Below are 24,588 nucleotides of genomic sequence, written 5' to 3' on the forward strand. Positions count from 1 at the left end.
GGGTCGTAGATGGGGTTTTACGAGAGGAGGTAGGGGAGCCTATCCCACCACATGAGAAAATCACCGAGGCCACAGTCAGTAGACTTGAAATTCCCACCCAGCACAACCGCCATTAGAGTAGTCAGGCCGTACGCCTCTTTGCTGAGAAACCACCCTCGAGAGTATTCAACCCAAAACACCCTCTCCTCGCTCCTACTCGACAAATCACTTTAATCGAGTATATCGTATAGCTGCGAAGGGGAAAGAGGGATAGATCCATTGCGCTCCGAGACCTATCCTCCTCAGCCAAATAACCTCAACTACATATCGATAAACTTAAGCCGATAAAGTGAATTAGAGATATTGATAATCCAGATAATGCCGCTTCGAAAGAGGGAGTACCATACTTATTCTCTTTATTGTATCAGTCGGAAGAACAAAGTCGGCCGTTACTGATAGTGATTCGGGGTCGTTAGTATTATCGTCGACATTCAGGCGTAGGCGATGCGATGCGAAATAAAGATTCGGTGATCCGACGAATCTTAGGCCGATGTGCTGATAGATGTGCGGGGCGACTTAGGTGGGACTGATCTTGGTTTCACTCCGTAGAGTTACTCATCCCCAGCACCACGAAAAGGTGTCAGTCCATGCTGGGATGCATTCAACAATGCAGGTCCACGGGCCAGGCACAAACACCAGACACGGCTAGCTTCCTCGCATATTGCCGCCACAGCTACAACAACGGCTTCCAGCCAATGGTGCACGATGGCTTGCTTGGTGAGTTTTAGCTGAAGTGCGGTATCCAAAAGGCTCTACCCAAGTGTATCAGGTGAAGGATTCCCCTTTTTGGGCCAGACGAGGTGAGTCATGGTCATATCGAGTTGGCACTGGAGGTCATGTTCGAGGATTTATTCAACGCCATCAGCATCTGAATCTTGTCGAAGGGAGTCGAACGGAACCCGAATGCCCGTCGGCACAATCTGTGGCATGTTAGGATAAAGGGGCATTGTCAGCGAGTGTGTGGTTTGGTGGTGATCAAGGCCTTTCTGAACGGTATCCCAAGGGCAAAAAGCATCTTTATGTCATCACTAGACATTGATCTATCTCATAGCTCATTTTAGGCAGATGGATTGCCCAACCAGAAGACTCCGTATTACCATCCAAACTTCTCAACCTCCACGCTGACATCTCGCCCTTCTTGCAATAAAGAAGAGCAAACGTTCCTAACTGCACGATTCATCCCATCAGGACCAGAAACGACAACGCCAATCTTGCCCCGGCTTCGGCTAGATACCTGATCATCAATATCATTGAGCCATTCTCGAATAATGTTTGCAATGTCAGGGTGGCCATGATCTGACGTTGGTGCAGGCGTCATCAGAGTCACGCCTCTCGCGCGCAGCTCTTCTAGCCTTTCTTCGCCAAGCCAGGAGATGTGGGATCGTTCCCGAACGATCCAGAGAACCAGAATCTTCTTGCTATTGTCTGGGCTAATCGAATGCTCCAGGTCCTGCATTGCGGCCCTACCGATCACCGACCACACTAACGGCCATGCAACCGCGATACCACTGCCCCCGGCGACGATGATGGCGTGCTCGGAGTCTTGGAGCAACTCTACAGCAGTCTGGGAGCCGTACGGCCCGTCCAGTCTGATAGCGACCGTATCGTGACCTTTAGCATAGCGCACTAGATCTCCAGAGAAGCCATCCTGAGCTCTGATGATGAGCTCCAAGTTTGCCTCCCTTTCGTCGGCCGTAGGAGCCTTAGAAGCGATGGTGAATGGATGTGCTTGGATGATGTGTTTGCGGGCGAGCGATGGCACGGTCAGGAAGGCGTGCTCAGTGGCTTTCCACCCAGTGGTGATACCTGCGCCTAACAGTGCTTTCACCCATTTGCGCTTCTCCTGGGTGGGTACAGGTGCGCGGAGAACAACAGTCCTCTTATCCTCTTGGAGCTCTAGCGAGGCCCGGACTGTCGTGAGTTTGACAGACATTCGATACACAAGCCTGTCAATCAGAAAAATAGCCAGTGCCACACCGACATACCATCTACTACGGCGATGGTGAAACCACACTAAGACTAGAGCAGCAACTTGCAGCACAACGTGTACTCCCAAAAACAGCTCATACCACCGTTGACGAAAGCTGCCCAAAGACGTGATGTACAGCACCTCGTAGGCTACAAAAGCGCCAATACCCAGTAGAATCATCTTGATAAGTAGAAACTTGATCAGTGTGATACCCGCGGGTTGCAGGACGGTGTACCAGACGCCGAGCATTCCTGCGGAGTGTAGAAGAGCGAGTAGGCACATGACTTCACCAAGCCGGCGGTGGAAGATGTTGAGGGATTCGTAGGAGTAGCCCGTGAGAAATTTGATAGGTTGGTTCTTTGCAGCGAAGAGGTAGAGGAGGGGAAGGTTAGCAACAAAGACTAGGGATGTTCGATCTGCGAAGACAAAAAGCATTGAGAGCGATAGCGAGGTCTTGAAGAATGTGTAAAACATCTGAAGGCCGATGAAGGCGAGGACCACCAGGGTAGTGCCGTTCGAGGGCAAGGTCTTGTTGACGATGGGGATTGGCCGTGGTTGATAGACGAGCCATGCTCTGATATTGTTGGTCATCGTCCATCCCCAAGAAGGTGCCTTTGCACCTGATGCTTTAGGCAGTAGTAGGCTCTGCTCGTCCAACCTGCGCTCCGAGTCCTGATACTTGGGATCGAAGTCCTCTTGAAGAGTGCTACTCGACGACGAACTCCCCCTACTTATGCTCTGTATGGTCACAGCTCCTTTGCCGTCTACTACCTTTCCAACAGTAGTCTTATCGCCCCCATATCTGCCCTTGATTGTATTTCTCCGTCTCCGCCAGGCCTGGAGTCGAGACCCCCAATGTATTGCTGTGAACACCAACAACAATCCGATAAGCACCACCTGATAGCTCAAGATGAACTTATGCGAGTAACGTATCCCGTCTATCAATTGTTTGAACCGTTTATCGCCCTCAGGCGCGAAGCCATCCCTATCAGTCGAGTGTAAGGGTGCGCTTGCGGTGAAGGATACCGGCGGTGCTTGCAATGCCTTGCTCAGAAGCGTCTGTATTTCGGATGGCAGAGCTTTGGGGTCCATAATTTGAGATGATTCACGCTTTCACGTTCGTTGGCCAGAAGGGATATAAATGACTACTCCGTTGGAATGGTGACGCTTTCGAATCTGAACATCTTCACTTCAGCTACCCGGGGTTCAGATCGGGCTTAGTGCTAGGGCTGTCAAGTTTTGTAAACATCAAAGCCTGCTTGCGACTTCATTCCCATCTGCAGTGGGCAGTCTCGCAGTCCACCAGAACAATTCCTCCTTCTCCCACCATGGCCAGCACCTTACTCGACCACCCACAACAATGACGCCCCTAAATCCGATCCTCCTGACCCTCACCCTCCTCCTCTTCTCCGCCCTCGCCCTCGCCCTCTCCAACCTCTCACCCGGCTGCGCCAACCCCCAACCGCCAGACTCTCCCACTCCAGGCGCCCCCTCAACCCACCAAACCATCGACGTCCCATCAGCCGGCGGCCTACGCACCTACCTCCTCTCCCTTCCCCTCAACCCCTCCCATGCCCCCTCCCCCCTCATCCTCGCCTTCCACGGCAAGGGCCAAACCGCGTCCCAATTCGAGACGCAAACCCAACTCACGGACCCGGAATTCCGCCTCCGAGGATCAATCGTCGCGTTCCCCCAAGGCGTCCACGGGCAATGGCTCGGGGACCCCACGTCCCCGCCCAGGAGTGAACGCGACGACATTGCTTTCGCGAGGGCGCTGTTGAAACAGTTGATGCAGGAATGGTGTGTAGATCTCACGAGGGTCTACCTGGTCGGCTTCTCGAACGGTGGCGGCCTGACGCATCTACTGGCGTGCGATCCCGAGGTCTCCGCGCACGTCGCAGCGGCTGCCATCGTGAGCGGGGCGTTCTACAAAGACCGTTCCCTCAAAGGCGACGGGCCGTTGTTTGGAACCTGCAACAAGGGAGAGGCCCCGTTGCCGATACTCGAAATGCACGGCGGTGCCGATCCGGTGATACACTACGATGGGAAGAGTACGCCGGACGGAGAGACATATCCGCTTACGGAGTGGCTCGGGGACTGGAGGGAAAGGAATGGCTGCGCTGGGGGACAGTCCGAACTGAAACGCGATATACATGATGGCAGTGTGCAGAAGACGGAATGGTGGTGTGGCATCGGGAAGCAAGGGGCGAAGGATGTGGTGGTGCATTATTATATCAGGGGATTTGGACATGGGTGGCCGAGTACGAAGGGGCAGGATGATGATGGGCAGAGGTATGGGCCGGTGGGGTGGAACGGGACAAGTGACATTGTGGAATTTTTGGCGGGGAAGTGGCTGGGGGGTGGGGATGAGGGTGGGGAAGTGATGGAGGGGACGAGGGATGAGTTGTAGAAAAGAATACATTCGTGAGAGATAAGTGTCGCTGAAGACCTCGATTCTTGCTCTATGATCTTCTATTCTTGATTGATGTGTACTAGCACTGACATGGCCAATCCACTCACAGGGTCTGAGCCACCGCTATGCAGTCCATGCATTCTATGCAGTCTCAAAATTTGCCAATCCATTTCCACGGACTAATCCAAAGCTATGCAGTCTCAAGTTTTTCTGAGTGTGTCATTCATCTTACAACATCGTCATCTCCGTGAAGTGTGTCTCCGTTGGCTGTATCGTCGCTAGGACTACTGTTCGACTGTTCTTTCTGGTCCCAATATACTACATGAATCAGTCAGTGTCTTTCACCTCCCAGCAGCGGCTTGATGGAATATGCAAATTATAACGTACCATGCGGCCTAATGAACCAACTCAAAATGAAAGCCACCCCAAACGTGGCTGCCAAGCACACAAATACCGTCTGCGTAAACTTCCCCACAGTCTTCGCGTAGATAAGGTTGAATATTGTCGGTGCTACAACGCGTGCCGAAGCATGTAGCAACCCCATCGCTCCCAGAACTTGCCCGGTCCGGTCTGGCGGGACGTGTTTCGTCAATGCAGCCTGTAGCGTTGGCGACCCCATACCTCCAATACTCGCGATTGCTCCACACAGGATGAAGAGGCTCCCACTTCTGACCGTAATGTAGCCAATGAAGCCCAGCAGGTCGAAGAAAATGGCCGTACGTATGAAGCCTAGGTCAATATTATCACATCCTGAACTTCTCTGCACAGAATTCCTCCGCGGGCCACGCAGGATGCGAGAGGCGACAGGTAAGACCACGAGGAGCGTAAAGACCCGACCGATGTTGACAATGGAGACGAAGGTACCTTGCTCTAAAGTGCCCCAGCCGAACATGTACCCTGTGTAAATGATGACGACGGTCATAGAGCCCATTGCTACGCCAAACATTGTTGTATCGACAGCCGCAAGGAAGACCAGATTCCGACGCACGGCGGGATTAGTACCTTCGCCTGTAGGCCAGAGGATAGCGAGAGGTTGGAGCAGCTTCGTCCCAGTAAGTAGCTTGATGGTGTATGACGCCCAGTCCGAAAGGGACCGCTGTTCGCCTGCGCCAACAAAATCACTGTCATCTCGAGCGCGGAGTTGGCGCTTTTTAGACAGGGATTCCGGAACGATCAATAGGAGGAAAAGGAGGAATAAGCCGTGTGCTCCGACGGCAATGTAGAAGATAGACAGAAGCTGGCCAGTCGCTTTGACGAAGTAGCCCGCAAGGATTGGGCCCATGGCTATGCCGCAGAAAAGAGACCCGTGGTAATATCCGAACGCGACATTGCGCTTGTCGGGCGCTGTGCAGTCACTGGCATAAGCATAGCTTAGTGCCATCGCTGCAATAAAGGAGCCTCCGAGCCCGTCTAAGGCGTAGCCTAGGAGTATCCAATTGACGGAGAAAGTGTCCGGGTACCTCACTACGACTATGATGACAGTTTCGCAGAGTATTGTGCCCAGAATGGTGACTGAAAGCATCAACTTTCGTCCGTAGCGGTCTGAGAGCGCTCCTAATTTGGGGCTGACAACCGCTGATAGCAGGCCTGCTGCGAGGTTGCAGTATAGAGTGAATTTTGAGACTAGCGATTGTACTTCTGGTATCCGGCATTGCGGGTTTTCGTCACCCAGTATGACAGGCATCATGTGGAAGCTTGGGTCATGAAGTGACCTCTCGGCAAAATACTCTTCGCAGATGAGAGAGAGGATGAGGTTTATTCTTGGGACGAGTGTGCCGCCGAAGGCTAGGGTGAAGAGGAAGAAGGGGAGGAAGGAGCCAGAACACCTGAACATATCGGTCAGTCTATACTTATTCATATGCGGAGATAGGGGAGTTCTCACAGATGGCTTATTCCACCACGGCCGCCCCTCGAAATCTCCCTCGCCGTCCCCCTTGGGTGGCCCCATTGTCTCGCCGGCCCCCTGTTCAGACGCTTCTCTACCTCCATTTCCACGATCGGGGGAAAGCAGGGGCGACTCTTCGTTATGGATATCTCTCTCAGATTCGAAACCACCTAAGGCCTCTTTTATAGTATTGTGCCCCTTCTGCGTAGATCGATATGCAGAGCGCGAGCGCATTTGCTCGAGCCCATCAACTTCGGCATCCGCTTCAAAGGCTTCTTCGTTCTCCATCTCTACGGTTGCACGCCGCAGTCGAGAGACTGACGTCTGCTTCTCAGCGCGTCAGAAAATGGTCCGAGGGTAGGGAAAATGGGTTAAGGGCGGTCTTTGTCACGAGGTAAAGGTGGTAGAGGTGGTGGACATTGGTTCAATCAGCCCGCATCGAGGCTACTTTCATGTAGGTCTCTCCAATGGAGCAAAGAAAAGGTGAAAGAAAAGGCATGATGGCAAGACATACCGAATCCTGCCCTTACGTACCTCAGCTCGAGACAAACCAAATCAAGGACGTCACGGTAAGCTCGGGCTCGGCTTTCGGAGAAATTGATAAGCAGGCAGGGCAGTGTTCAACGTTGATAAGCTCTTAGCACTCGTTGTCATAGGACGCGTTTGTTCGGGTACTACAGATCTCTCCTCATACATCCCTAATAAAAAACCCCTACCCCTTTTTATCACCCCAAAAGAAAAAAATTTTTAAAATATAGTGCCTGGTGCGCCCACACAAAGAGATCTTCGATAATGTATTTAGAGCTTTTGATTAATAAGAACAGTGTATCGATTAGTAGCTGCTCAGTCCAGGCTATAACATATGCCCATCAAATCTACCACCAAAATCTGCAATTGTTACAACACCTGTCTCCCCCTCTATCCTACAGAGTGATTATTCAATACAGTACCACTTCCCGAGTCCTTCAAGAAATGTAAGTTAAACATTAAAGACAAACCCCGCTCCAACCATCAACGCGGCCATCCCTGCTGCTGCCGTCTTCATTGGCGCCGCAGCTCCCGTGTATGCGATTGGGCTTCCGCTGGGACCACCGTTTGTACCGTTGTAGCCAACCAGACCTCCCGTGCCCGTGGCTTTCGCATAGCCCGAAGAAGGCATGAAGCCACCTGCGGTCCCGGTAGCATTAGCGCCACCTTCCAAGTCCTTATCGATAATGCTCAGAGCCTCGTTAACTATGGAACCGAGATCGCTTTGAAGAGGTGCTGGGATGTCGGTGACCCATGAAGGTAGTGCTGTAGCGGTGACGATGTTCTCAACGAAGCCGGCAGGATTGGATTCGAACGCCTGTTGCACGCTTGTTGGGACGGCGGTCATCAAGACGGATACAGCAGAAGCGACCTCGGGCTCCTCGACTAGCTGCTCAATGTATCCCTCCACGTCGACCACCGCCTTAATGGGCTTCGCGATGAGCGTCTCGAGAGATTCAACAACGGGGGTGGGGATAGCGGACACCCAGGCCGGAAGTTCGCTACTGGAACCAATCTGATCGATCAGTGCTTCAGGGTCTTGTTCGGCTTCTTGGACCACGCTGCTGGGGAGTGCTGTCATGAGAGCGGCGACGTCTGCTTGGAAAGTTGGATTCGCTTCGAGGGTTGTGACGAAGCCTTCGACTTCACCAATGACTTTTGTTTCCTATGGGGTTAATGTTAGCGAGGCTATCGGGCGGCCTTGAGACGATGCTGAGGGAAATAGTACCTCGGCGGTATCAAGGTTGAAGTCATTGGACTGGGCAAAGGCGACAGCAGAGAAGAGAGCGACACTGATAACAAGCTTGGACTGCATCTTTGCGGTGGTGAGTATCTGGGATAGAGAGCGTGAAGAGGTGTGGAGATGCCTGGAAAAAGCAGCAAAAGAGCGTATGGAAGAAGAAAAGTGTGTGGACAGTAAAGATACCAAAGGAAGATATTTTTTATAAGAGCAACGAGGGAGAATTTTGGTTTGTGGAAGGTGTAACTGGAGAGACTTTGTGGATGCGCAAGGGGCTCTTGTGGGAAGGTAAACAGGAAAGAGGCCTGGCGGGCGTGGTCCTTAATAAAATAAATACGATGACCTTAAATTGTTGTGGAAAATTTACCCTCTAAGCCCGAGAGTACGAGAGGGTTTTGAGCAATAATTTGCCTCATGTTGTTCCAATATTGTCATGGACTGCGAAAGCGTATTCTTAGCTCGCTGTTGGCCCCCGTCGAAACGCTCAGCGGGCTGTCATAGGCTCAGACGGTGGGTAGTTACCACTTTCTCGCCATCGAACCTGATCTGACCCTCATCGGGCCGCTTATAGATATCTGGGTCTCAGATCTGGACGTTTGAGCAGCTGAATATAGGAACGTTGGTTTTCGCAGACCGGTACGACTGATCGGAGCGGAGCAACAAAAGGGGGCGCTACTCTACTCGTGGATTCCAGAAATGAGTTACTTGATAGAGCGAGGACACCAATAGATCAAGCGACATGCCGCTGAGTGGAAATATCTATTGGTGTCCTCGCTCTATCAAGTAACCCACTTCTGGAATCCACGAGCAGTCTACACTAAGGTAGTTACCGAAAATGTCCTGGACATGCCAAGACAAGGGTTCAGGTAGGGCCTTTGAGTGCTTGGCATACTTCCAAATTTATGGATAGTATCATTATTCGTTTATTTTAATGAGTACCGTGCTCTATATAATAGGCCACGTAGCCTATAGGTATGAAGAATAAAGTATATATATACGAAGTATAAATATACGAAGTAATATATATAATAGCGTATTAATAGAATATATAATAGTAATAATTAATATTTATAATATTAAAGTATTAATTATAGTTAATAGAAATAAGAAAGAGTATAAAGATTTTTAATATATAAGTCTTATTTGATATAGTATAATAAATAGAAATCTTCTTACTATTTTATTTTAATTTTTTATTAATATAGCTTAAAAATATTTAAAAATTAAATGTATTAATTATAATAATAAATACTCGAATTCTAAATATTTACTCAAGCACGGGAGCTACCGGCAAAAAGTCATCCCTAAGTACCTTACCTTAACTGAAACTACGAGTACCTACTAATGTATGTACAAGTATGTCCAGTGCCCTACACCTCCAGATTATTTTACCAACATGACGAATCAAGTCCAAGGTTGAGAGGGCAAGCTCACTGTTAAACCGACAATATAATACGAGTAGGACAAGATCATGTCCTCCAGAGTATTTTCCCCATGACGAATCCGGTGTTATCGGTGGAAATATTCTTTGGAGCTGAACGGGAGCTGCGGGCTCCCACCCGTGCCATCCAGAAGTACCTAAGCTGCTCTACTTGATAGAGCGAGGACACCGATAGATCGAGCGACATCCGGCTAAGATTAAGCCAAAGAAAAGTATCGTCGTCCTCGCTCTATCAAGTATAGTACCTCACTTGCGTACAGGTACGGGGTACCTACAGCCACGCCGGTACCTTCCGGATACGCTCCGCTACGCAGGCACTCGCCGTCGTCAATATTAATGCTGCGAGACATTGATTCTTGCGACTCACCTGCAAAACCAGAACCTGCGTCACAAGTACCGATTCTGGGTGAGGTTTCACTCGATTTGGCAAAAACCCAGATGCGTAAGATTACCCGTTCCTGTCTGGAGAGACATGTGTGATAAATCATTCATTCATTCTTCAGACGATCGGCGCGGCTTTTCGACACAGCCGGGTGAAGAGGAGAAGGTGGACGGCGTGACATCCGAGCTTCCACCATAATTAGCGAAAGGGCTGTGGCGGATGCGGCGGGACACCTTTGGTGCAAAAAGGGTGAGGGTGAGTCTTGGGCAAGATTTTCGCTTTTTTCAACCTACCTCTGGTTTGTTGATGTGAGTCCCGGGAGTACTGCGTCGATACCGTCGTTTTAATCGAGTGCTTGGTTGATGGGTAGATCGATGACTCGATTGTCTACACCGTCTAGCTCGTTAGATCTGCCCGGTCGATGAGTTAAGCGGATAGTTCGTCGAGGTAACCAAGCGCTGGACGGAATGCAACTATTTCATTGAATGGGACAGAACATGAGTGTTTGGTAACGCAAAAGAGTGAGGTCCTTGCAGCCCAGGATACCGAAAAAAAAAGCCTACAGCGCTGAAAATCAACGCGAAAACAAACACATGTGCGCGCCCTTTGTGGATTCCCTTTCCTATCCCACCCAGCCCCTACACTTCCTCCGGAACAGACCATCTATACGGTAATGATCGATCCCACGCGTCCCGCCCGACCAAGCATCCAGGAAATTCAAACCGAAAACAAATGCTCCACGACCTCATTATCCACAGTCCGGTACTCGGTGCGCGGGTCCCGCTTCCCCAACCTCCTCACATTCTCCTCCGCCTTCGCCTCATCGACCTCGAAACTCGTGATGCGCTTCCCGATCCCCAGCTCCACCGCGCTCATGATCTCCGTGCCCCTCGCCGTGAGGTAGTAATGTCGCTTCCTGCTCGGCGGTTTCTCGGGGGACGGGGCGGGCCCGCCGTTCTGCCATTCGAGGTCGTCGGTGTTGGTGCAGGTGGGGGGGGTAGGAACAGTATTGGCTGTCGGAGGGGTTGCCAAATGTGACGATGAACTGGTCGTTTTTTTCGAGACTTTGGAACAGGGTGCTTAGTTTGCCGCCTTGGACTGTGGAGTGGTATGTCAGCTTGGCTTGTTACCCGGGGGGGGAGGTTTGTCTTCGACGAGACTGGTTGGATCAATCTTAGGGAAATCAGGGGGCGGGCCTTACTTGATTGCGCGTTTGTGGTAACGCAGCGACTCACGGCGGCGTCGATATCCGCATCCGATGTCTGCTTGAAGGGGTATTCATCGCAGGAGTTCAAATCCCCTTGCCATTGCCACTGCATCTGTTTTTGGGGGTTTGGCAAGCTTCTTTGTAGCGTGCGTTCGTGGTTGCGGCGTCCGGGGCGTCATAAGTTAGTGTTGTTCCGAAGGCTCCTGACCCGTCGTCGGTACAGTAGGCGCCCCAGCACATGTTGTTGCAGAGTTCTAGGTCTTGAGTCAGCGAGGGGATGCCGGTTTGCGTGTTGTGGGATCAGGTGAAGTACCAGGTGTGTCGGAGCAGTCAAACTCGACGGTTGGGGTTGTCTGCTTGAGCAAGGACGGTGCTGGCTATCGCCGCCAGGAAGAAGAGAGTTTGGGGAATCATGTCGTACTTTATCCTTGGGAGCCGAGGGGAAGAGGGTGCCGGGGTATTGTAGTACAGGAATGGGCACTGGGGAGGGTGGATAGAGATCCTGATTTGATTGCATCCTGTCCCTCTTTATAGGCTTTTGAAGATGACTTGTGTAGGGTTTGCAGTTACCATGCCACTTTGAAATCGTGAAACAGGCAGCTTGGGTATCAAGGAGTCGGTCAAACAGGATATGGTGTGTAGTTGGATACCCAAATGCCCTCTCGTGACATCTTCCGAAGGCGTACAATCGAAGACATCGAAATAGGAACACGGCGAATGAATTCACAAACACCTCCGGTGGGTTCCAGGTTCCTTGACGACTGTTAGACCTTCGCATTGCCTTCTCGAAAGAGCAAAGCGGTTTGTTGTGTCCTCTACAATTACACTCTGCTCCCCACGATCTCGCCGTTGAAGACCCTTGCGAGCTGATTCCACGCCTCATGGGGGAGGCACAGCTTCGAATGAGGACCCGCTTGCCATTTTTCGCGCCAAATAAAGATTTAGAAGTTTGACCGACTCTCTGCACATGCGATGTCTAGCATGGCGGAATAAAATCTCCGAAATACCTCCGGTCGAGTCCCGCGCACTTGCTGTTCATGCATGTTGTAGGCACAGTCTGTCAATTACCCCGGTTTCCAACCCAAATGCATGAGACTTGCGGGTTGGCGAGTATTGATTCATGTATCAATATGCACGGCCTTCGACTTGGATCCCGTCCATATTCAGGTTTTCTTTCATTCGTAGGAGTCGGCCCACGGGCGAGGTAGCGTATGCGGCTCGAAAGCACGCTGGGAGACTGGTTGAGCTGAGCTCGGGTCAGACTCTGAAAAGACGGTCTTTCGGTTTCTTTGACATGATATCAATCCAGCTACATAATGTGGTCTTCACGATATGGCAACTGTATGGCAGACTCTGCTCGCAAACAACCTTGTCAGAAATCTCTGCTCCTCATCACTTACTCCATTCGCTGCCGGTCCTGGTCTCGCATTGTGGAACTCTAGACGTTCGAATATAGATCAAGTGGTTTGACTGTTGGAATAGGGTCTGGTGCAACGAGTATGTATTGATCAACCTCAGATGAAAACCTCTGCAGACCAAGACATAAAAGGTATATCGAGAGCACGAATGGGAAGAGCCTCCGTGCCCAGATCGGATGTACACTTACTAGTACAATATCTAGTTATTTATTTCTTCTTTAATTTCTTTTCTTTTTTTTTGGATAGGCTCTCAGGAAGGCGTTGGCGTCGCGAGGAGACAGCAACATTAGATTTCCCATATGGGATTCTGTTGCGGATGCGAGATACCTTATACGGGTTACATTTGCGAAAGCAGAGACAAGCGCGTGATGAATGGCCTCGTACATGGTAGATAATAGATAGCAGCATAGTAGTCCTGTTTCGCAGATGGCTCGAAGCCTCAGGAGGCTGAAGGTTTGATTGATTGATTTTTGATTGATTACATCATACTACCCTGAAGTCTTGCCTTGATGGCCGACTATGCGAGACGCGTAACTAATCTATCTAACCGTTTTTGGACTAGCCGAAAGCTGAAAGGGGGTCCCCTACAATCGCAGAGCCCCTGACTGTAGGGGACCCCCTTTCAGCTTTCGGCTAGTCCAAAAACGGTTAGATAGATTAGTTACGCGTCTCGCATAGTCGGCCATCAAGGCAAGACTTCAGGGTAGTATGATGTAATCAATCAATCAATCAAGCAGAGCCCCTGACTCAAGTGCCGTATCCTTCTTTTTGACCCGTAACCCTCATGTGTATGTGTGTGCTTGTAGACTGAATGAAGGACTCCACTGAGCCCGGGAGTCCCGTAGAAAACAATATCCAAATCCCAACTCTTTTGTCAATCATTCTGCTCGGCGGGATTGCTCTGACAGTTACTAAGGGTCACTACTCCTCAGCAATCCATTGCTCGGTAGATAAGGCCGAGGTTTAAGATCCGGTACTACCACGTCGGATACGTTTCGATAGAGCGAGGTCGAACGATTTGTGCTATGTATCTCAAGGCACCTCCAGAAGGCACGAAGAAAGGTGGAGATTCTCTCGCGTTGTAGGCTGATTGCTAGTCGATAAAGGGAAAAGAGACGTGTCTCTTGGGGGAGATGTGGTGTAACGGTGTGGTGTGGATTGGCGAATTAGTGTAAAGTGAAGTGTAAGTGTAATGTAGTTGTTGCAGTGTATCAAGATGTTGAGATCTGACACGTGTAAAGACGTTGAAGCTGAAATGACTGAAATGACACGTGGCGTCTGGTGCCCGTGTCGAGAGAGTAGAATTGGTATTGTTGTTGCTGATGATAATGATGATGTTGCTTGTAGGAGGGGAAGATCGGTGTGTGACAGTGATAATTGACTGTTAAGCCCAGTCGAAAGGAAGACTTCGTGGCCTGGCTGTCGGAAAAGGCGTGTGGCATTGCGGTATTCAGGGGGTCATTGGTCCCGAGGCCCACAGTCGTGTAATCGCTTCATTATTGGTGCGGGCCCTATACCAAATAATGAGCTGATCACCGTACTGAAGGCCTCAGGTCCGTAGGATGCGTGGTTGTGGTGTGATTTCAATAATAAGGTGTGCGCGTTGTGCGAAAGTTTTCCAGGAGGCTGAAGGAGGCTCATAAGAAAACGTGTCGAACTCTACCTTGTCTTACCTTACTCTAGGCTCTACTTTAGCTGCTTCCAAGTTCAAGACACTGCGACATGCTTATTATTAAAGTAGTCTTCAACAGGAACTGGTCCACGCCTGACATGTCGTTGAGGGAAACGCCACATGCGCGTGCCTCATTCTTGAAGTTTCAGAGGAGTCACACGTACCTAGCTCCATGTTTTTTTTGGTTCGAAACACTTAGGAGCTTTTATTCCGAGAACATAACCCCTCACTGCTGAGCTTTTATTTTGTAATTCTGAACCTCAGTGAGAAAAGTATAAAGACTTACCGACTGACGTATTTTAGGTGATTTTCTGAAACACCAACTTTGCCAAGGCAGGTACCACACCACCAACCAGTCACACCATTCCACTTTCTTCGTTACACATATTGTGTCCGAGGGTGCAGCACAGCAGCCTTCGGTTGGGCACTGATGTAGCTTCAGTACCATAATAAATCCCAGCTCACCGATGATGTTTCGCGATATAAAGGGGAAAGGAACCTGTTGCGCCTACATGTATCTCTGAGCTACCATTTTTACACCGCATCTGGAATCCCGTTGCTCGTGCCAGAAATCAAACACAAATATATTCCCATTCAGTCCTCCTTCCTTTTACCCCACAACGCAAGCCATGGACAAAGGCAGATTCGCCGTTTATCGAACCGTTGATGTCAACGTCGTGGACATCGTAGATCGACTAGGGAAAGGAATCACAGGCAGTCAGCTCACAGTCCCTAACCTCCACCCTCAACGATCCCAAAATAGCAGTGATGGTACTAAACTTGCGCAGAAGAAAAGCACCATGACATGTGGCATGCCATCCCCGAATCTTTCATCGGCTCAACACCAACACAATTAATCCACCACCACCGCTCCCGCTCCAAATCCCTCAACCAGTCACTCCTCGTTATAGCCGATCGCCAAGATCTAGCAGCCGAAGGCCTCCTGGTCGTAAATCTCGATTTCAAAGGCTCGATTGATGCGCTCCGCCAGAAGATCTTCTTTGCAGGGGATTTCGTGCCGTCTGTCAATATTGGCAATACGCCATGGGAAGAGACCTTGTCGAACGCGACACTGCCCCTCTACCCCCGGAGAAAGTTCGCCGTGTTCGCGGACCGAGGATTCCACCCGAGGTACCTGATGACGGAGGCGCTCAAGCGGATGAACGCGGGGCTCGGCAACCGGAGGGCAGAGACGGGGTCTATTTTTGCAGATTGGGAAAGTGCGCCAGGGGATGATGTTGGGGAGATTGTGCGGTTTTGGAGAGAGAATGCCCGGGAGAGAGACTGGGATGCCAGGTATTTTGTTTTGGTTAGGAAGGATGCGTGGGATCAGGGGAAGGCTGATATGATCAGCCTTCAGGATGGTCAGGACAAGGCCCATGAGACCACGATTGAATGTGGATAGAATTGGGGAGGTCTTGGTGCAGCTGTACGTGGGGCTGATCACCTTAGACGAGGTGAAAGAAACCAACATGGACAACCAAGGTGGTGCTGGACCATAGGAGAGCCTCTTGACACCTATGTCGCTGGCATACTCAGTGAAGAGAATAGGAAGCAACAGAGCTGCAACGGTATCAAGATGGCGTTTCGCGTCTACTGAACCTGGTGAGGCCGGTTTTGAGGTGTTCGTAGCCGTCCCGATTCCATAAGAAGTGGACGCGAAGTAAAGTATCGAAAAACCACATTCGAAAAGAACGTGATCGACTCCACTTGTTCCATTGGCTAAAGCCGGCAGATGTGCTTAGCGAGTACAATCTCCCCCACGAGCATGGATTCCACGACGGGTCAGCGCCCAGCCCGAAACAACCCGATGCGTAAATAGCGTCAAACGACGGGTACCCACCTCTCGAAGCAGTTTCCGTTGATCGTTTCCCCCTTCCGACCGCGACGCCATTGTGGCCGACGAGGCGGATGAGTCCCGAAACTTTCTCTCGTGTGAGGGAGCAGGATGCCGCCCTGCTGAAGCGATGCATGAAGATAGCGGCGCGGGGAAGGCGGTCGGGGATGATGGGGAGGAGGAAGGAACGGCGGGACGACCTTCGATGATCGAGGCGTTTATGGATTCGGAAGGCTCCAGAGAGTATTTTGGGGGGGGGGGAGATGGTCAACGCCACGACCGCCGTGACTCCTCCCTCGAACCATCCGCTCGCTATCCACCACACACATCCTCCCCCCCCCCCCGTCCACGAGTAGCACTCGAAAGCGAGATACCACATCCCCCGTCCACCCTCACGGCGCTTGGCGCATGAAAACGCCGAGTGCCGTTTCCGTGGCGCGGGTCACCGATCGCACGCGGCGGTATCTTCCCCGAGCGATGCTTGCGGTATCCAGGTCGGGAACGGAGTCGTACCGAGGGGGGCCGGCGATGTCGGTGACTCTGTGCATTGATAGCTTGGATTATCAATTCTTATTCTTGAACTGTGTGAGTTTGAGTGAGAGTGCTGGCTGCCGTCGGAGTTATTAATGGCGTGCGTCTGCAGAGGGTAGGTACTTCGTGGCCTTTTGGGAAGGGGGGGTCGATGTTGCGTAGTCTTGGGTAGGCATGGGATTAGGGAAAGGTGGAGATTGTGACGGTACTGGCGGATGGGGTTCCGCGAGTGTGGGAGAGAGGTGAGATTGGTTGGTTGGTTGGTTGTGTGAGGGAGAGGGGGTGGTGATGTTGATGCTGTTCATGATGTGTTTTTGACCCGTTGGCTGGTAAGGGATGTATGTAATGGTCTGACAGTCGCGAAAGCTGATTGGGAAGAAACACGGGCCAGATTTTTGAAGACATGGTGGATTATGGCTTTACCTACCATACCTATGAACAATTGTGCGTATACTTGCCGTCAAATCATCAATCATGTCTTCATCCACGGCCCACGCCATCTTCGGCCGGTGACCTATAACCCTCATTGAATCCAACCACAGATCCTCACGAAGCGATGCGCGACCCATTCCACGGGCTCGCCCCCTTCCACATGGGAATCTCAAACAACAAGCTCATCCCCCCTCTCCACCCTCCGCCTCGCGGTGCCCAACCCGTTGACACCCCGCTCCTGATCCTTGCCGAGCCAGGGCTTCAGCGCCTCCCCCAGAATGCTCTTGCCGACAAAGTAGACGATCAACCCGCCGATGATGCACACGAACGCGATGGGGTACATCCAGTGTATCCGTTCGTGGAAGACCTTGACCCCGATGACCACGCCCCAGAAGTTGCCGGTCAACAGACTGATGTTGAAGAACGCCGCCGACGCGAGGCGGAACATGATCGGAGCGCCCGAATAGAAGAGGAGCAGGCAGAGCGTATACCCGGTCAGGTACCCTCCGACTTTTCCGTCGTTCCAGACGGACTGTCTGTAGCTCGGTCGGTCAAAGATGCCCGTCATGGCCCCGTCGATGAACATGCCCCAGAACCCCAGCTGGCCGACGACCTCGTAAAGCGGTCTCTTGCTGACCAAGAACTCCTCCGCCACATTACTCATGCCGTAGAAAGTGGCGCCCACCAACGCAAACAGATCGCCTTTGAGCTGGTTGCCTCCGGTGACGCCGCCGAAGCCGGAACCTTGTGTGATATGGTCGCTGCCGAAGAGAATGCCGACGCCGCCGATGCAGATGAGGATGCCGATGATTTGGGTGGGGTGGTAGCGGACATGGAGGAATATCGAGGAGATGAGGACGACCATTACGATAGCCCAGAAGTTAATGAGCTGAGCGGAGAGGATTGTTCCGTGGGGTTGTTAGCTCTACGACTTGCGCAAGCAGAGAGCTATAGAGACTTACGTATATCGATAAGCAAGCACAGTGAAGTAATTCCCCTCGACATCCAGAAATGCCAGGATAATGTATTTCCAACCATCCTTAAGCATGAGCTTGATCCATCCCTTCCAGCCATACCTGTAGATTGTATACGAGCCATAGACCAGGGTAAGAAGGATGTAATTCCACAATGTCTGAAACGCAGGGATGGAAAAGGGTTGCGCAGCAAGTAGCGAAGAGAATGTGTTCGTTGCTGTGATGCAGAGAGCGAGGACTTGTCTTTGTTGCACCTGTCAGCGCCTCCGGATGCTCATACCATTGGTGTCACTGGGACGTATGGAATGGTTCTACCCAAGCAGAAGTACGAGATAAAAGTTTCTCGTCCTCAAGTATGCAAACCAGCCTCCCTGGCTCGCCTGGATCTCGTCTGCATTCTCTCCAGTCCTTTCGTCAGGCGCTCTATCGTTGATCCCGATGACCTCAGGCGCAGCGTGCACGGGGGAAGAGCTGCTCGAGGGCAAGTCTTTGGTGTCGCCTGTGACCGGATCGACTTGGTCAATGGCTGAGGATTTCCCATTGTCGGTGTGCATGTTTATGCGCCTCGAGCTCAGACGGGGATTGTAATGTGGGAGCAAAGCAGCTGGTAGGCAACGGGAAGGAGTCTTTGAGGGGGGAAGTGAGCGCAAAGACTCGAAGTCACTCACTGTGTCACTGGAGTAAGAATGCGGTAGAATATGTTTTCATTGATTGTGCGAAAGGGAAAGGGAAAAATCAGAAGGGTGCGAGTGCAAATGTAAATGCACATGCTGCAGTAGTCACTCTCTGCCCCACCCCACTCGTCTTGGCGATGTGGGGGAATTGAAGGCCCAGGCCCAAACTAAACAACATTGAAGAGCATGCATCACCCGCAATGAGGCCGAGAGTACATTAGTAGATTGAGTGTCTGGAGAGATATGCTAAGCGTTGCATGGCAATGGAAGAGTATATGTGGGGAGAAGAAGGAAAGAAAACATGGACGAGCATCTTTGCTAAAGCCGCTCGGAAAGCAGTCCCTCTCCATCAAACAGCAGATGTGAAGCTCGGCACACGAAGCAGAATCGAAAATATCAGGGTATTGTGTATTAGGGAAGACATATCAAGACTGGAGAAAAGCCGATGTTGGTAGTGCTTCCGAATGCAACATGCTTCGGTCCTCGTCTTGGACGGCAGTTCATCTTTGAATTCATCTTGGCGACAAGGTAGTCAAATTCTTTAACCAAGGTCTCACCCACGCGTCCGAGGCCCTCAGGCTGAGATATTCAACAATTTCAATTCTGTCTCTTCTCTATAGAACCAGACCTGGGCACCCTGGCACCCAGAAGCAATCATTGAGACACACGCGACAGCTGGCGACCTCATCCACCCCACGCTGTGTGTCTCGCTGCTTCGCTCTTGTAGCCTCTTCTCACTGGCCCAAACTCCAAGTAGTGCCGCATCACTGCCATCCAAGGGAGCATTGTCGGAACCGGACGACAGAAGACGCGACTGACCCGCTTGCTAGCCCAAACATGAATGCTCTTCTCAATCCGAAAACCGTTAGATGTGTGACAAAAAGAAACCCCAACCCACGCCGCTATGCATAAAAGACCCTCCAACGAGATATCCTATACAACACTCGTCTGACCTTCTTCGACTTCTGAATCCGGGATGTCTGTAGGCTTGACTTCGTTGAAGAAGCTCATTTCGTCTTTGCTGGGCGTGCCCGTCATCGGTGCCCCCCGCGTAATGGTAATCCACCCTCGTAGTCTCTTGCTCCTACTCCAAAAAAGCAGGACCTAGAAGCATAATTGGAGAATCTCTTGTATCAACCACCTTTTCGCTCAGCTTCGTTGGCTGGCATCACCTCACCGGGTAGTATCTGTATCTGGCCCGAGCTAGGCCTTGACTTGTTCTTCTTGCCCTTCTTGCCCGACTGCTGCCATCCGTTGACTTGCGGTTGCGCCTTGGCGTTTTCCAGCGTATGCTGCGGTGTCTCTTTCGTCCTCGGGCTCAGAGGCGACCGAATCGACTTGGCGCTCTCTGCAAGTTGCGAAGACGAGGTCCCGTTGGGCTTCTGCCCCAATGTCCCATTCAGGCTCTGCTTTTCCTGTTTCGCACGCACGAGGTCTGCATAAGTGGGTATGCGGAGATCTAGCTTGCCAGCGAAGCGCCCGTTACTGCGTCGTAATTCTGCTTCTCCAATCTGTCTTCGCCATGCTGCTGATGGGGATGGGGTTCGTACTTCACGGACAGGTGATAGCAGTGGAACAGGGATAGGCATTGGTAGCTTCTCAGTTCGACCAATGAAGTGGTCTGTTTTCAAGTCTGGCTGTACGTTGGGTATCACGTCTGGCTTTGAGGCTGCAGCAGGATCGCGCGCTGCCCCAGGCGAGATTGGCATTTCAGCCTTCACAGACGGACGATTAATCTCATGTTCTCCAAATTGTATGCCTAGGCCACCGGCAGATCTGTTCAGTTTCTCTGTCCGGTTATTTGTATTCGAAGAGGTAGTGATATCGTTCAATGGAGGGTTGGCACGCCGCATGATCGAATCTATTTTGCCACCTCGACCTTTGGCCAATGTGCTGGAAGGTTCAGCCGTCATGCGCGCATGAAAATACTGATTGGGGTCGTCCTGTACAAATCCATCATCAACACCATGATGGTGGTTTGGCGTATCCATTTCAGTAGTGGCGGGAGTCTCATACAAGCGGTCGTCAGAACCCGACGTTGCTTCACTTATCGTCGTAGTATGGGATGAAGCCTCTGGGATCATTGGATAATCGGACATGTTCCACTCATCAGAGCCGTTTATTATTAGCGGACCGGAAGCACGCGAGCCTGGCGCGGCAATTTGGACCCTATCCATACGTGGCTGCAAGGGTCCAGAGGGAGCAGACGATGCAGATCGAACACTGTAAGCGCGATCGCGGAATGGGAGCGCAGGTGACGGAGATGGAGACCTCGAGGTATCCCTCAGCCTGCTGAAGTTTTGAGGTACACCTCTAACACGAGGATGTAAATCTTGATATGCTGGAAATCGTGGGTCATCTCTGTAGAGTCGGGGCGGCGGCGAGTCGTTCACCCAGTACCCCACATATTCCTTCGGCACATCCTCTTCCAAGGGTTGATCCATTGGTAACCGCCTTGGATCCTGATACATGGGCACCTCAACATGTCTGTATCGGCCTTGCTCAATTTGATTGTATAACTGTTGCTGGCGGAATTGCTGGTATTGCAAGAACGCAGCACTATTGAGAGGAAGTGGAGGTGCGCTCTGTGCAGCCACGTTCACGGGAATCGGTCTAGCCGGCTGCGAATGAGATCGATGGTTTGCAGCATGCGCAATTTCCGCAGCCGAAGAACGGTGTAGGCTGCGTCTCAGGTCCGGTTGTGCAGGCTTCATCGAAGGAGATGAAGGTTGCGTATGTACGTTTGGCTGCGATGTACCTTGTACCTGTGGATATGCGAATGGGTAGAAGTATTGCCCGCTTCGTATGGGAGCCGTGAGGGGAATCTGATGGTTTTTAGGCATGGGAGGGGGCTGTCCTGGTGCTCCTTGATGTGGGATTAACGAGCCATTCCTGGATGCGTGGGTAGCTTGGGCCATTTGAGCCTCAAGCTCTCTCTGAGCTTGTATAAGCCGTAACTCATGTTCCTGTTGTTGTAGGAGCTGAAACTCGTTGAAGAGTCTGTCATGGAGGCGAAGCTGGTCGTACTGGGCTTGTAGAGGGTGCTCCCGAGATGAGTAGTCGCGACCCCTGATCCCTTGTAGCCCACTTTGAGGAGCCACATACTTGTTCATGGCGGCGGCGCTGGATGCTCTCCTGGCTCCCTGCCCCGAACGGTGGTGCTGACCATGGCGGCCCCCTCCTCGAATACCATGACCTCCCCTATTGCCCCTCGTAGATGACTGCGATTGACTCCTGCTCCGAGACAACACAGGTGGCGGCTTCGGCGCGGGCTTCTCCCATGTTCTCTCTTCCGCGGCTGGAAACTCGTACTGCTCAAGACAATCGGCAAGCTGTGCCTCCTTGACTAGGTCGAAAGCCCGCCTTAGTTCCAGATGAATACCTCGAAAAGAAATATCATCTGCTGTGTTGCCAAGATTCCTATCGGTATTGAATGGCTCTTCGACGCAGAGGCGGTTATTCTGCATTAAGTGCCACTTCTTACCTTCTTTTGAGATCAATCGCCCTTCCCGAACAGAGACGACCCATTTCTCATAATCCAGATCGTAAGCGTAGCATCTGAAGAAGCTGAAAAGAAGTTCTCCAAGCGTTTCGTTATTTAGCTTGCCAAAGCCACGAAACCGCTCAAGGTCGTCGTTGAACCCAGCACATCTGCTATCAGAACCTGCTTGGAGTTCGTGGGGTCTTTTGTGGAGGGAAGGTAGGACGGGAGGATTCCGTGTTTGTAGGAAGTTTAAGATTAGACATATCCAGGTATAAGAGCTGAGGGTACCACCTAGGGCTATTTTGACGTCTCAGCAAAGATAGATCAGAGGTAGGTTGGGGGCTGAGACCACGTACCAGCATCGTTGAGTATTCGGCGTTTTGTCCACTGCTTGACAATCATGGCGAGAGGCCGCACACGCTCATCAATCTCCACGTAGGTCTTGATCATCCGTGTATTCTCCAAAGCCAGGGTGTTGTTGACGTTCATATCGCAAGCAAGTTGCAATTCGGGATCCCAGAACTTTACTATAGGCACTTTCGCATGTGGCACGCAGACAACTCGTTCCATCCCATCTGCATGAGAGTCAGTATGATCGCAACATGAAATGACTGCAGACTCCATACGGTCTGCAAGTGCGTTGGCTAGCAAGCACACTCGTTCCAAGATTTTCAAAGGTGTCGTAATGCATATGTCCACTAGTCCTTGTCAGTTCCAAGCCAGTATATCCATTCCTGAACTACTTTCAAGCTCACCGTCTGAGTCGTTGGTACACAGCATATTTCCAGAAGACCCAAAGACGTGCACCGTGATGTCGTTGCCCGGCCATTGCTGATTCAATATACGTTCTAGCTTCCGCACAAATCTTGCTCTCCTCTCGTCGCTCTCTCTTGTCGGAAGTATCCGGTCATATAGCTCTCTCATATCTCCACTCAGCTTTCCCTCGTCGGCAGGATTCAAAAATTTCTTTGGCATCGTCTTTGCTCTTTCTAATTGATCTCCACCTATTGAATAAGGTATCCGCCTCCTCGAAAATGCCATGCCAGTCTCATATCTGCACCCCGCAATTGAGGGGGGCTTGTTCTGCGACCGCACCCCATTGTCATCTTCGGAGTGTGTTGATTTAGGAGATATCTCTTTCGCTATTTTGGTAGGAGATGGTGAGCGAGCACCGAAGGAGAGTTTTCGCGCATGCTGGGAGGGTGTCGATGGTAGTGAGCTTGAGTGGTGGGCCGTCAGGTGTGGGCGTGGCATGGAGGCTAGCCGGAAGTCGCTCAGATCCTCTTTCTTCGGCATCGTGAAGAAGTCCTCTTGTCACCGGCAGCTTGCCACCTTTTGATCTGAATAGAACACAATTCCCATTGAAAGCTGTTGCTAGCGTTGGCGCCCTTTCAAGTGGGCCCCTGTCTGTGAAGTGTTGTTTGTGTGTTGGGAGAGTATGATCTGAAGGGTTCTCAGATACCTCGCCGAAGACTTTAGGTGCAAGAAAAGAAGTTGGTAGCGTCTGTGTATCAGTAGAAACGAATGCAGATCTGTCCGATATTCTGTACGGGGTAGAGTGAGACGGTGTAGAGGGGTGTGTATCGTATTCCGGCTGCAGTGCTGCACTCTCAAAGACTGCTGCTAAGTGAAATTTTCAGGATGAATTCCAATGCACAATGTACCTAGGGAAAGCCAATGCGAGGTGAAAGGTATGTTTGTTGGCATATAGATTGTAGGAACACAGACCCGTGGTCGTGATGGTCCAGGGGCGTTCCGCCACGAGGTTTGGGAGGGACGGCGAAGCAGAACACAAGATGCTGGACTTGATGTTGCAGTGAGCAAAAATCCTGGAGAGGAAGTGACGACTGTGGTGAGGGGGGATTGTTATTTATCATGGAGAGGCAAGCAGGGGCAATTGTTCTGTCAAGACATTGGCGCTTAGTTGATCATCACCGTGACGGCGCTATTCCGTCTGGGGGGGGGGGGGGGTCCTTTATCACCTAAACCTTTACGGAGTAAGCAGCATTCATCTTACATGCTCACCGAATAAGTTGTTGAGAATCTGTAGACAGATATCAATCATCAAAGTAATTCTTACTAAAATTCCCAATTTTCTTGTCTATTTATCTACTTGAGGAAGCCGACTTGTTTCACAATGTCCGGGAAAATTTCCCCTGTCTACTGCTCCGCATCCAGCGAAACCTATCACAAAGAATATGACTGTGTACCAGTCAGTGGCATAGTAAATGACAAATATTCGCCTAAACCTGCAAAGGCGCATTCATGAAGGCTGACAGGTCAATAATGCCTTTGTTCTATACCTCACCTTTCCACGTGGACTTGGACGTGGCGGGAAATGTACGCAATGAGGTCTTGAGTCAGCCCCTATAAAGGTATGATTGCCACACCGGCCTACTGTGTATTGGGTACGAAGGCTGGAACACTGCTATAAGGGAATCCACAATGTCCTCGATAGATCC

At 51.2% G+C, this 24,588-nt stretch overlaps 9 protein-coding genes across 9 annotated transcripts; 2 read left to right on the forward strand and 7 right to left on the reverse strand.

Annotated features, from left to right (window-relative positions):
- Positions 1-1,132: 1,132 nt before the first annotated feature.
- On the reverse strand, positions 1,133-3,100 carry HO173_002236 (uncharacterized protein; the record flags this gene model as incomplete). Its single annotated transcript, XM_037304170.1, has 1 exon — positions 1,133-3,100. One exon carries the CDS (start codon positions 3,098-3,100, stop codon positions 1,133-1,135), a length of 1,968 nt encoding a protein of 655 aa, XP_037168965.1.
- A 268-nt stretch (positions 3,101-3,368) lies between these two features.
- HO173_002237 (uncharacterized protein) lies at positions 3,369-4,418 on the forward strand (the record flags this gene model as incomplete). The annotated part of the gene is made up of 1 exon (XM_037304171.1): positions 3,369-4,418. The coding sequence occupies one exon, from the start codon at positions 3,369-3,371 to the stop codon at positions 4,416-4,418; it is 1,050 nt and encodes a 349-aa protein (XP_037168966.1).
- A 226-nt stretch (positions 4,419-4,644) lies between these two features.
- On the reverse strand, positions 4,645-6,594 carry HO173_002238 (uncharacterized protein; the record flags this gene model as incomplete). The annotated part of the gene is made up of 3 exons (XM_037304172.1): positions 4,645-4,739; positions 4,809-6,247; positions 6,323-6,594. The coding sequence occupies 3 exons, from the start codon at positions 6,592-6,594 to the stop codon at positions 4,645-4,647; spliced, it is 1,806 nt and encodes a 601-aa protein (XP_037168967.1).
- A 691-nt stretch (positions 6,595-7,285) lies between these two features.
- Positions 7,286-8,149, reverse strand: HO173_002239 (uncharacterized protein; the record flags this gene model as incomplete). Its single annotated transcript, XM_037304173.1, has 2 exons — positions 7,286-7,999; positions 8,063-8,149. The coding sequence occupies 2 exons, from the start codon at positions 8,147-8,149 to the stop codon at positions 7,286-7,288; spliced, it is 801 nt and encodes a 266-aa protein (XP_037168968.1).
- A 2,465-nt stretch (positions 8,150-10,614) lies between these two features.
- HO173_002240 (uncharacterized protein) lies at positions 10,615-11,152 on the reverse strand (the record flags this gene model as incomplete). Its single annotated transcript, XM_037304174.1, has 2 exons — positions 10,615-10,942; positions 11,133-11,152. The coding sequence occupies 2 exons, from the start codon at positions 11,150-11,152 to the stop codon at positions 10,615-10,617; spliced, it is 348 nt and encodes a 115-aa protein (XP_037168969.1).
- A 3,671-nt stretch (positions 11,153-14,823) lies between these two features.
- HO173_002241 (uncharacterized protein) lies at positions 14,824-15,696 on the forward strand (the record flags this gene model as incomplete). Its single annotated transcript, XM_037304175.1, has 3 exons — positions 14,824-14,911; positions 14,983-15,591; positions 15,647-15,696. The coding sequence occupies 3 exons, from the start codon at positions 14,824-14,826 to the stop codon at positions 15,694-15,696; spliced, it is 747 nt and encodes a 248-aa protein (XP_037168970.1).
- Positions 15,697-16,423: 727 nt separating this feature from the next.
- Positions 16,424-17,062, reverse strand: HO173_002242 (uncharacterized protein; the record flags this gene model as incomplete). Its single annotated transcript, XM_037304176.1, has 2 exons — positions 16,424-16,571; positions 16,986-17,062. The coding sequence occupies 2 exons, from the start codon at positions 17,060-17,062 to the stop codon at positions 16,424-16,426; spliced, it is 225 nt and encodes a 74-aa protein (XP_037168971.1).
- A 101-nt stretch (positions 17,063-17,163) lies between these two features.
- HO173_002243 (uncharacterized protein) lies at positions 17,164-18,522 on the reverse strand (the record flags this gene model as incomplete). Its single annotated transcript, XM_037304177.1, has 3 exons — positions 17,164-17,883; positions 17,977-18,211; positions 18,284-18,522. 3 exons carry the CDS (start codon positions 18,520-18,522, stop codon positions 17,164-17,166), a joined length of 1,194 nt encoding a protein of 397 aa, XP_037168972.1.
- A 1,253-nt stretch (positions 18,523-19,775) lies between these two features.
- Positions 19,776-23,422, reverse strand: HO173_002244 (uncharacterized protein; the record flags this gene model as incomplete). The annotated part of the gene is made up of 4 exons (XM_037304178.1): positions 19,776-22,423; positions 22,483-22,701; positions 22,753-22,824; positions 22,882-23,422. The coding sequence occupies 4 exons, from the start codon at positions 23,420-23,422 to the stop codon at positions 19,776-19,778; spliced, it is 3,480 nt and encodes a 1,159-aa protein (XP_037168973.1).
- Positions 23,423-24,588: the final 1,166 nt, after the last annotated feature.

The sequence above is a fragment of the Letharia columbiana genome, assembly GCF_014066305.1.
Source record: "Letharia columbiana isolate WasteWater2 chromosome Unknown Sc0000004_s0, whole genome shotgun sequence".
NCBI lineage: Eukaryota > Fungi > Ascomycota > Lecanoromycetes > Lecanorales > Parmeliaceae > Letharia > Letharia columbiana.